General features: G+C 35.8%; 2 protein-coding genes across 2 annotated transcripts; one reads left to right on the top strand and one right to left on the bottom strand.

Moving 5' to 3' along the window:
- The first annotated feature begins 702 nt into the window (after positions 1-702).
- LOC124308982 (28S ribosomal protein S15, mitochondrial) lies at positions 703-2973 on the top strand. The gene is made up of 4 exons (XM_046772184.1): positions 703-1120; positions 1234-1367; positions 1443-1638; positions 1781-2973. Exons 1-4 carry the CDS (start codon positions 897-899, stop codon positions 2022-2024), a joined length of 798 nt encoding a protein of 265 aa, XP_046628140.1. The 5' UTR covers positions 703-896; the 3' UTR covers positions 2025-2973.
- On the bottom strand, positions 2167-8299 carry LOC124308983 (chromatin modification-related protein MEAF6). The gene is made up of 4 exons (XM_046772185.1): positions 8107-8299; positions 7521-7724; positions 7344-7380; positions 2167-3506 (listed from the first exon to the last, which is right to left on the bottom strand). The coding sequence occupies exons 1-4, from the start codon at positions 8176-8178 to the stop codon at positions 3169-3171; spliced, it is 651 nt and encodes a 216-aa protein (XP_046628141.1). The 5' UTR covers positions 8179-8299; the 3' UTR covers positions 2167-3168.
- Between the last annotated feature and the right edge of the window lie 4203 nt (positions 8300-12502).

Below are 12502 nucleotides of genomic sequence, written 5' to 3' on the forward strand. Positions count from 1 at the left end.
CATTTTGTTTTACATTAAGTGGTTAACTTATTTTTTAGTGTTTTGTTTAAGACTTGAATGCAGTATTATAGCAAAGGCAGCAGTAATTAACTTAAATACAGGAAACAGCCACACCACAGCTACGTCCGCGAGCGCGCTTTTGCTCGGTATGTTTATGGAGCTTGCTTGGAATTCGCTGATGCTTCTCTGGAAGATTCAGTTCGAGAAAAAAAAAAATTTCCCCCAACCACTTGCCCATTGCACATTTTGCATAAATGTTATCGAGCTGGCTTCGTATATTTTTCCATAGACTGCGTGTACAAATATTCAAGAACACCAGGCGTCACATATTTTCATATCAATAAAAAAATAATACATATTTAAAAAAAAAAAAAAAGTATTCGGACTGGGAATAGTTAATTAATTTGGTTCAGCGTCCGCTAATTGAATCCAAGATTTATCAAATCTGCAGATACTTTTATTCGCTGACATTCATAACTGAAACAAAAAAAATCCCAATTCTTGCATTCCTGGAAACATCTGTGCGAGCGGGGACAAGGATGCGATTGGCAACCACTTGCTCGAGCAACCGAGTGTATCTACATATACACGATTGTGGGCCACCTTCGGTGCATGGCCGCCTGGTGTCAGGTCGGAAATGGGCCACCTTCGGTGCGTGGCCGCCTAGGTGTCACGTCGACGCTCCAACTTAGCTGGTATCACGAAAAGCCGAGCGTTGGAGATCTCCCTACTCATCTCTGATACAAGTTCTATGTCCATTGGCGTGGTCAGGACGATAACTCAAGACGCGAAATTAATCATAAATTTGGTTTAATTATTGCAGATTATCTAACTGCGTCCTGATGAAGTTGTGAAAAATAATCATCAGGTCAAAACCCAGTTCTTAGCGCATAAGAATGAACGTGTTGCGGTTCGTGCCGAACGTGATCTGTAGCATCACAAAATGTGATGGTTATGTAGCAAGATATTATGCCTTCAAGTCGGCTCTCAAAATAAAATGGGTTCGGCCCGAAAAAATTCCATTTTACAAGCCAGAAAAAACCGGGGACCTTGGTTTGAATTTGAAAGTAACGTCGAAAGATTTTGCTGGTAGATTTGGCGAGTCTAAAGAATTGCAAGAGTACGTGTTCTGTTCTTTGTCAGACTTTGCATACATTTTGGCATTCATTTGATACCTTTCTTTTGCATTCAATTTCCTGAAAAGGTTTCATTTGTCATATCAACAATTTTTAGCGCCGACGAAGTAGTCAAGAAGCTGTTTACGCTAGAATATCTTCCAGAAATGGAAACAAGAAAAATGAAACGAAACGAAGCAGTCGCTCTTGTAAGGAGGCATGAATTAGACTGGGGCTCAATGGAGGCAAAACGTATGTTATTCAACAGTATTTTGCTATGAATTACTTATCCTTGTTGTGAAAATACAAATCAATTATCTATTACAGTTGCAAAGATGACCGCTATTATTCAAGACATGCAAAAAACAATGGATAAATTTCCTAGGAATGCAATCCTCAAAGTTGAACTCAACGAACTCATTCATAAGCGGAAAAAATTCCTCGGATATTTACGCCAATGGGACTATAAACGATTCGAATGGATTCTTGAGAAGCTCAACTTGGTCTATAAACCATATCCTCCGTAAGTCATATTATGATTGAATAATGTCAAGATCGTAAGTCATACCATTTAAGATTCAGATGATTTAAGTAGATCATTTATTTGTTTTGTTATGTCAACAAATATAGCAAACTCCTAAAGTAAGTAACAAATCGATTTCTAGAAAACTTCTCCCAGTAACGCGGAAAGACTCACTCCGCAAGCTAACCCAAAAACATTGTGATGAAATTGTACAAAAAAAGTTGGATGCTTACAAAGCTGAGCTGACCTTAAAGCAAAAACAATTCTTCAAAGAAAAATCAGAAAAGCTTGCCTTCATCAGACAAGAAGAGTTGGAATGTGAGTTAGAACCTACTATTACCGAAGAAGAAATACAAGAAGCCAAGAATAAGTACGAATCGCTTTAATAAACATATTTCTTTACCCAAATGACTTGGACCCTGTATATACATATGAATAAAAATTATATACCAAATATTATCCGAATAGCGACTGATGATTGAACTAAAATTGAAATAGAAAAATGTTGAATAACTAAGTATTAAGTGATATATGTAAACCATGATTCCATTTTATTTAATTTATTACATTACAAGATGATGTTAAAAATATTCAGTCAGACGTTTAAACATAACTCCTTTTAAAATATTAATTATAGCCAAAATACAGTTTGTTCGAATACATTATATGCTCTAGGGTGATCCTTATTTGGCAATCGGAAAAATTTTCATTGGAAGGCCCTCAGATCTGTTCCAAATCATTAAAAAAAATCTGTCTCAAGTTTCAATCCTTTACATCACTGGAACACATGCCGCTAACGTCTGAAAGTTTTAAATGCAAAATACATATAGTTTTTATAATCAGTTCTTTCATTTTGTATGACTTTGGTTTAAATTCAGAGATCAATTTGAAACTTGGCAGAGTTTTTCCTTATAATAATAGAAACAAACCGTGAAAATTTCACAATTTTATTAATTTAAAATATATTTTTTTTTTATACAAGCTTAATAGTATCACTTTTATTAGGCTCGTATATAAGGAAATAATAATTATAGGATTTTGAAATTTTCAAGGATTGTTCCTATCATAAGCAACAACTCTGCCAAGTTTCAAATAGGTCCCTCAATTTATACCAAAGTCATACAAAACGAAATAACTAGTTTTAAAAACTACATGTATTTTACATTCAACGCTTACACAGCTTAGAGGCACGTGTTCCAGTTGACGTAGAGGCTTGAAACTTTACACAGATTTTTTTTTAATGATTTGGAACAGATCTGGGGGGCGCCCCAATGAAAATTTTTCTGATCCCCACATAATGACCAACGTAATACGCACACATATGTTGAAGAGAAGTCGCAAAAAAGAAAATTGACGGTGCAGTTTAGAAATTAATTATACTAACATTAGTCGGTTATATTCATATATGACAGATTAAATTCTCCATCAAATACTCCGAAACATGGTTATTGTTCTTTGTTGTTCGTTTTTCAGTTTGTTGTGTTATTTTAAACTGCAAAGTATGAATTGTCCTTGGAAGCGTTATAGACTTCATCTGTGCCTGGACCGTTTATTATTACTTTTTTTTGCACTGCTTGAAGACGATCTATTTTTGTGAGAATCTTTGCTATTGGTATGGCTGTCCTTGACTGGGGTAGTTACGTGATCTATACCTCCGTTAGACATCGGCCCATTAGTAAACTGAACGTTACTGTTGTCTGCGTTACTTAGAGTACCATTATTCTGGGAATAACTTGTTTGAACCAAGGTGTGATTTTTACCACTTGTTTCTTTGTTATTGCCTGCCGTTAACACTGAATTTGTAAAGCTGCAATTGTCCTCGCTCCCGCTGTTACCAGCTTGAGATTCCGACTCGCTGTACCGCTCAACTGGAATCATTTGTCTCTCGTGAATAGTTAAAAAAAAAATAAATAAATAAATAAAAAATAAAGGGAAAAGCGAGTCTGTTGACACAGCTTAATTACAGAAGTCATTTTTAGTTCTAATCTTCATAGTTTACTTCAACTAGAATTCTAATAAACTTTATTCATTAAATTGTCTATTTTGTTGATTCAAGTTATCAAAAAAGACTAAGGTTGTTGAACAAACTTTGCATTCATGGTAATGTAACAGTAAAAAAAGTGATAGACCAAAATCAAAGAGCCAATAGAATATATATATATTATCACAATGTACATATTAGGGTGATTCAAAAAAAAAAAAATTAATTTTTTTTTCCTTCCAAACAGGCTTAAAAGTTTCTTTGGGATATAAAAAAATTATTGTGAAAATATGAGCCCTTAATATTAATATTAAGATAGTCCTCATCGCATTTTTGTAATTCCCATAAGAATAACATGGGAAAAATTATTTTTGCTTCTTCTGATTTTTATACCGTTCATACAACTGATTGACTCATAAATCGCTGTTATAATCCTTATAGAGAATTGAACGCTCTACAAAAAAGGTTTGATAACATTTTTTTATTAGTCCACGCGTTCAAAAGTTATTGAAGATCGAAGTTCAATTTTTTAAAAATTTGATCGAATTTAGTGAATTACACCGAAACTGTTGGTTTTGGTGACAAGTTAAGGATCAAATATTTCGTCAAACATAAATTGGAGTTCTAATAAATGTTGAGCATTGATTTTTTTTTGTTCAATTCAATAGATATGATGCTTTTAAAGAATTTTTTTGCAGAATTAGAGCTAAAAATTTATATTAGGTTCAAAAATCATGTTGATTTCAATTTAAGTGATGACCTAAGAGACCTTTTTTGTAGAGAATTCAATTTCCTACGAAAATATGAGACGAATTTGTTTTTTATAAATAGTAGATACCGAGATATGTATTTTTCTTCCTCACCATAAGAAAAAAATATAAAACTGCGAGGCGAAGGACCTTCCTATTAAAATTAAGAGCTCATACTTGGAGAGAATGTTTTTGAGGTCTCTACCAACCGTCAAACTTCAATGCACACTATTTTTAATAGTTTTTGTACAAATTTTGCCAAAACTCATGAATTAAATTGAAATTGTTTGAATTTGTACAAATTTCTCCGAAACTCATGAATTAAATTGGAATTGTTTTAATTATTAACAAAAAACTGTTAAAAATAGTGTGCATTGAAGTTTGACGGTGAATATCTTCTGAACGGTTAATTTAATCGACTAATCATAAGAGACCATTATTGTAGAGCAGTAAATTTCCGACACAACCACGAGTTGCGCGTATTATAATGACTTTTTGTTGAAGAGTTATAAAATTCTAAAAAAAAAACGACATCTACCTTAAAATGATCAAACTTCAACCTTCAATAACTTCTGAATAGTGAGGATACAAAAAAATTGTAAGAGACCTTTTTTGTACAGAATTCAATTTTCTACGAAAATATGAGACGAATGTTTTTTTTATAAATAGTAGATACCGAGATATGTATTTTTCTTCCTCACCATAAGAAAAAAATAGAAAACTGCGAGGAGGAGGACCTTCCTATTAAAATTAAGAGCTCATACTTGGAGAGAATGTTTTTGAGGTCGCTACCAACCAAGTTTTCGGAGTATAAAGTAGAAAAAAAATAGTCGATTTTTTTGGCCCACCCTAATATATATATATATATAGAATGCGTATTCGAAAATTTCAGGTGACTTGAAAAATTAACGACGGAGCCAGGAATCGAACCTGGTGTCTAGAGATGCTTTACCAGAGACTTACTCCACTAGACCACCTAGCCGCCTGACTTCCGTCGTTAATTTTTCAACTCACCTGAAATTTTCGAATTTGCATTCTCTACGAATTTTTCTCACGTAAAAATATATATGACTTCTTCATATCATTCTGATGATCAGCCGGATCCGGTCCAAATGGCTTGATACAGGAGTGTAATGAGTTACACTCACAAACAAGCCACGATTACATACTGTCTCAAACTGTGTCTCTTGCGACGAATCCTTCAACTTCTATATGTATATATCAACTTCTATATAGAATATATATATGGGGCATTCCACGCCAATTCGACCTGGGTTTTACCCTTGAATGCGCGATTTTTTCTATGATTCTTCTCAGTTTGAAACGTACTCAATTTTTTTTTTCGACTCAATTTGAATTTTCTACAATTTTTAGAAACGATTTTATCGACCGTCCGAAATTAGAAATTTGAAAAAATTATGAAAAATCCTGCGTCAGATATAAAAATTTTCAAGCTTGGACCCGGAGTGGGCCGATCTTCCTTTCTTACTATTTACAAACTGTTACTGACAAAAACACATTAAAAAAATTAGAAGCGAGAGTTATTTTACTATGAATGGTTGCTGGAACATTTTCGTGTGTGTGTACATAATATATTGACAGAGTGAATTACTAACGACTGAATGGTTTAATGCACTTGCACTACAAATTGAAAGCAAGACCAGTTATCTTGTCTGGACGACCAGTGTTTATAAATTCAGGTGACAGGTCAATGCAATGTATGTAACCTCGAAAAGTTCGACATCTAGTGGTCATATGAATTTATGAATCCTGGTTGCCTTGACAAAACAATTGCTCTTGCTCTTGTATTTTAGCGCATGCGCTTTCAATCATTCGGTTCATTAACAATTCACTCTGGTTATAGTGGTATACTTATACAAAGTGAATAGCTACGGTTGAACGATATAACGAACTCGCTTGTGCTAAAATTCTAGAGCAAAAGCAGTTGTTTTGTCAGGACAACCGAAATTTGTTAGCTTACATACATTGCGGCAACCTATCACCTGAACTTATAATAGTTGGACATCCTGGCAAAACAACTGGTTTTGCTTTAGAATTCTAGCACATGCGCGTTAGGCTACTCGACCGTTAGCTACTTTGTATATATATATATATATATATATGTGTATTTAAAAAAAAAAAAAAAAAAATGGATTCTTCCTAACGCTGCCCGATAAAATGCCTGTTTGGGACCTAAATAATAAGCTCTTAAAAATTGAGCCACGAGATATTTACGAAATGCAAAATCACAACTTCAAATATTCACTTTTCTTTTCCAAAACAATTTTTTTTTTTTTTTCAAATCTTCAGATTTCATATATTAATTTTCAATTCTCAATAAAATAGAAATTTCATATCAAATCCCAAATTTTGTTGATCGACTGAATTGACAAAAAAAAAATTGTTTTGGAAAAGAAAAGTCAATATTTGAAGTTGTAATTTTGCATTTTGTAAATATCTTGATAAATACGCAATATATGAAAAAATCACAACAGACTTTTTGTCAGATATGTTATATTTTGGGAGATTTTTAGGAAAAAGTGAAAAAAAAAAAAAAACGAACAATCAACCGCGCCAGTTCTTACGCAAAAGCTATGTGGCTCAAATTTTAAGAGGTTATTTTTTAGGTTCCAAACAGGTATTTTATCGGGTAGCGTTAAAAAAAATCCAAAAAAATTTTTTTTGAAACTAATATACATATACATATACATATATATATATATATATATAGAGAGAGATATATGAGTTTACAGGTATGTAACAAGGTAAGAACATGATGTAGCTCAAGATAAACACAACTATCAAGTATAAAGCTGTGGTGTGTACAGTGAAATTATAAAGGATTAGGTAATTTTCTGGTAAAACAGCATCGATAATGGAAATAGATTTATGGAACAACAAAATAGACAACAATAGTGCCAGATAAAAGGGTGAGAATTCAAAATTTAGTTATGGATATCCATTGTGGACCTTACTTTTGTCTTGTGTATTTTCCAGTATTCCATTCACAGCCTGTAACAGAAGATATAATTTTCAATAAACTTCTCCTGTTAGGCTTGGATTACTTAGGATCACTTAAATAAAATGTGCCTATACAATAATTTAAAATACAACAAAAATTTGTTTAATTAAGGATAATATAGCATACTTACAGCAACAGATGTGATTGACGATTTGGAAAACAGCCGTTCTGCTTCTTTGAACTTTCTGTTGCGCTTATCTGCCTTACTATTTGTGTTCTTATTGCTTGCTAAATAACGATCCCAGCCTCGTATAATATTCCCATACAGTTGCGTATCCTCAAGATAGCTTCCCTCAAAAGCATATATCTGTCGTTCTAAATTTGCTAGCGTGTCCTAAAATTGAATTTTTCCTATTTGTCACTCAAAATTTAGCGGCTTCGTTTCAAATTTCCTTAGAGCCAATTGGTTCGTCTTTCGTGATTGTAGTTAAGCGCTTAATAAATCGCGATCCGAGTAGAAATATATGATTATAACTTCGAAATTGAATCAAACATCAGGGACGAGACCGAGTCAACGTACGACATGAGGCATTAGTTTGGAACATAGATTATAAACGGGTGATATCCTAAGATGTAAAGTTTATCCAAATACATGCTTGTCTTTACTAATTTTACGGTATTATTGGTATCGTACTGTACGGCAGATCGGACGGGGTTTAATACCAAAACCTTTTGGCATAATATATTATATTTATTATATAGTATATTTGACTCACCGCTATTTCAGCCTTACGCTTCACAAGCTCTGCTAACTCTGTCCGCAAATCCACTGATGATTTAGTTGACATAGTTTTGACAAGTTTCTTTTGCAATTTTGTGTCTTATAAGTTAAAAATTTGCTTCACACTAAATAATTGCATGTAAGTCAGAGCACAGTCTTCTTGCATACAGCTCAGTCACGCATACAGGCTGGGAAGTCGTAGGGTGAGGGGAGACTCAAATAGTCTGGCAAAGCGTAGTGCTCATTTTCGCCACTTGGAGCAGTACAGGCTTGGGGTAAGCCAATCAAGAGTTAGCTTTCAACAGCTGTGTTATGACAGAACATGAGCGTTGTGTGACGTCGGAACGGTACCTAGTGGAAATCTCCAGATGTTAGACACCGGAAACATTCACACGCAGCTACAGCTAGACTCACATCAGTAGTTTGGGTCACCAATTACCGATTAAGTATTGAAATACACCGGACAACGGGCATTCTGTCGCTCTAGTCGAACGAACCGAAGAGGGAGAAATTGTTGGATAAAAGATTTAATTTGGCTTACCTTTTTGAGAATATTCTGGATGCGATGACTTGTAGATTGGTGAGAGGTTTTAGCGGAATAACTGACTTTAATATTTGGATATTTTGACTAAGTTTGGTTTATTTTATAAGTTTTGATATTTAAAAGTCACAAACGCAGAGTTACACTTTGTAAGATCTTAAACTTAGTATGACAAAATGGATTTTAATTTCGCTGAACTTTTGGGCAGAGTAACGTTGTATGAAAGTTTTAATGCAAAAGGCTAAAGGATTTTACCGCGAGACTGTACCGGAACTAGATGACGAATCTGGAGGTAGAAACACAAGAGGACGATCGAGTGATCGGTCGCCCTTTTTATAGGGGTCGATCGTTGCGCAGAACGATCCCCCTCTCTAGTTTTTTGGTCACCTTTGCGCACCTCCCCTCTTTTTCTAGGAACTAATTAGGTCACGACATCCTCGCGCATACACGCCTGTTATCTTAGTTCTTTAGCTATTACTATATCGTAGGTTTTTACGTATGGTATATCGCTGCTTGGTGCGGTGGTGTAGGTGCGTGGACTTGTTCCGTAGTTCTCCGAACTGCGTGAGCTTTTCGTTGTGGCGCCAGCCCCCTTTGTGGCGCCAGCCCCTTTTGTGGCGCCAGCCCCCTTTCTGGTGCCCCTCAGCCACTTAACTTCTTCCTGTCTACCTCTTAATGTTTTTGCTATCTTGTTCGTTACAAAGCCCATATTTCATTCTGGTTACCTGTCGTTTGTTAGTTTTATAGCTATATCTATGTAGGATTACATATGTATTATAGTCGACTACTGTCGTTGTTAACCTGGAGTACAATAGCAATTGTTTATGAACATAGTTTGTTATTTGTTTAACATTATTAGAATCGCGCTGCTGCGAATATCCTTAATTGTTTGTGTTATAATTATCTTAACAGATTTAGAGTATTTAGTAATTTGATGATTCATAGCTTTAGAGCAGGTTTACATGTGTGCTTTTGTATATGATTCCTTTCTGTAGTTGTTAATTCTTATATTGATATAAATCGGCTTGGAAGCTTCTAGAATGTTTTCGTTTCGTCGGTAAGTTTCCTAATGTATTCTCTAGGTAAGGCTCTGTATGGCTCCACATTGGAGATCTGCATTGCCTTCAAAACGTTGCGCGTGTTGCCTACAATACGGCGTTGCGAAAGAAGGTATAGTTCATGCTGGGTAATTAGCATTCACGGTTTGATGGTTTTGCAGTCTCTGGTTTTATGGGTTATTGCAGCAGTGCTATCTTTACATTATATTGGTTATGCATTTATCTATGGTTTTACAGTCTTCTGTACTCCAGGCTATATAGTAAAGCGTATGTTGCTTATAGTATAGCTCTCAGCTCCGAATGCACAAATGGCATTGTTGAGTGCTATATAATAATTGGGTATAATTGTGTTAGTTAATTATAGTGTTAATATGATATATAATAACGCATAATAGTATTATAGTTCTCTGTAGTACGAAGATCTCGTAACATGGTTTTTAAGCCTCGGCTAGTGAATTTCATAGTTATTTCCATCTAGGGATATTTCGAATAGTTAGACAGTTGTTTTAATTTCTTATGGTTACAAGATTCTCGTACTTCGAGTTTGGTTAGTTGATAAAAGTAACATGCAGTAATAATAGTCGATAAAACATACGGACGTTCCGGTCGGATGTTACAGTTGACTGAAGTACACTATAAGCTAACTGATCAATAGACTGAGGCCGTGTTCGAAAATTGACTGACAGTACTGTCAGCAATCTTTCATCTCTTTTGCGCTTTCAAGTTCGTGAATAGCTCTGACTCTGTCCTAGGGAATTTCCAGTACTGTCAGTCCACTTACGAACACGGCCTGAATCTCATGAAGTCCTCAATTCTATAAAATATGCAATTAAATTACAAGTGGCAAAGAAAAGTAACAAATCTGATACGTTGGTGACATTAAACAATTTGTCATCAACCAGTCATTCCGATGCACAATTCCTTTTGTTAAAAGAAAATTCAGTCCATTGATAAGATGGTAACAGATAGGCTAAGGGTATGTTCCGATATACACTGCGAGCACTGCAAGGTGTGACGTCAATTTAGTATACTGCGAAGCTGTTCCTTTATAGTTAGCTATACTGGTTACTGCTTCAAACGGAACGCAGTACAGTATACTGTGATCGACATTTTTCAGCGTTGCTTTCATTTCATACATAATATTTGTTTCACACTGCAATAAACACAATTTATTCAAATTTTCCATTTTAGTCTTTAACGGCCGGTATTTTTAAATGACAATATTCAATAATAATAATTATCAATAGTGGAAGCTGTTAAATTTCTGAACGCTGTTGATCACGTGATCAAAGCACTGAGAGCACCTTACCTCGAAAGCACCAGTGTTCACAGTAGAAAAATGCGACGATTTATGACGTCATATATTTCCCTAGGATACTGCGACTGTATACTGTCCGTCTATAACGGTGTTACGTTCCGAGAGGAACGTTCCGAGTCGATTCTGATTCGCCGCGTGATTTAAATCGTTCTCCTGACTTACGTAGTTGGTGTATGTAAATCTCGGGAATCCGCTGATCAGCTCCTCAGATCTTCTCGTTCAACTCGCCTACAATTCTGAAAGTTCGTTAGGTAGGGCTCGTGCCAACCATCACTATGCGTGATTGAAATAATTATTTCTGACAACACTTGGGTTAATTACACATTTATTAACGGTCTCCTTCTAGTTCTCGATGGTAGGTTTACAATCGTGGTACAGATTGGTGTTAATCACTATCGCAGTGACAAACTGTTAACAAGTCTCGAAGGTTCTGAATGACTTATAATGATTTTATTCTAGGATTTCGGTAGAGGTCTGATCTGTTCTCTATGATGTCTGAAGTTCTTCTCTTCATTCTGTTTTTGGGAAGGTTGACTTAGAGGGAAAATAGGAGGAGTTCAAAAGGAGTCGCGGTTTCTCGCGGGTCTCGAATGATTGGTTGAGGATGATGAAAAAAATTGGGGGTAAGGTTTCTGGTTCGTGCGTGGGATCTCGGTGGTGGATTGGCGCGAGGTGATTGGTTAAGAGAAGCAAGCGGCGAAGCGCTGACTGGTCTTGTTTTCGTTAAAATAAGGGCGCTATCCTGAATTCTGGGAATAGGGGTTTCTTTCTCTGTGAGCTATCCGTGATTTATCTTCCCACGTTTCCGGTGTTTGTCTTTTTGGTTATCTTAACTGTTGCAGGTTTATTATTTTGGGTTATTACGGTTGAATGGGAAAATATATATATAACATGTATGTTATGAATTTGACTGATGAAATAACGGTTAATCTAGCGTGTGAGGACTGTTGATATAAGAATTTGGACGTTGTGATGGTAACTAAGTGCGTTGGTATTAATCTACGACTATCGGTAAGAGCACGTAGGGCTCTCTTATGGTAACTGCACGCTGGTCAGGTAGAGCGCAGAGAGGGCGCCGCCGTGGATACCGGCTGGCACGTAACAACGGAACGAATTTCTCCCCAGTAAGAGCACTGAACAGTGCTCGCAGTGTATATCGGAACGTACCCCAAGACTCCATGTATGCGTTGAGCTCCGGCAAATGCTGCGGTGACCAATCAGGAGCCCGGCGCAAGTCCGGCAGCGGCAACCTCCGGCATGCCGCACCGCATTGCGTTGAGATCAAAATATTTTAATTTTTCCGCAGTACCGCACGTCATTCGGCTAACGTCGAGAACCTTAGGGGCCATTCGGAATCTGGCAAAGCTCAAATCATGGCTCAAATAATAGTGAACGCGACGTAGGTTATGTCATATAAAACAGTTTATGAAAACAAACCATCAATAACATCAACATAAGATTCCACTATGGAATA

Source organism: Neodiprion virginianus, chromosome 7, assembly GCF_021901495.1.
Source record: "Neodiprion virginianus isolate iyNeoVirg1 chromosome 7, iyNeoVirg1.1, whole genome shotgun sequence".
NCBI classification, from domain to species: Eukaryota; Metazoa; Arthropoda; class Insecta; order Hymenoptera; family Diprionidae; genus Neodiprion; species Neodiprion virginianus.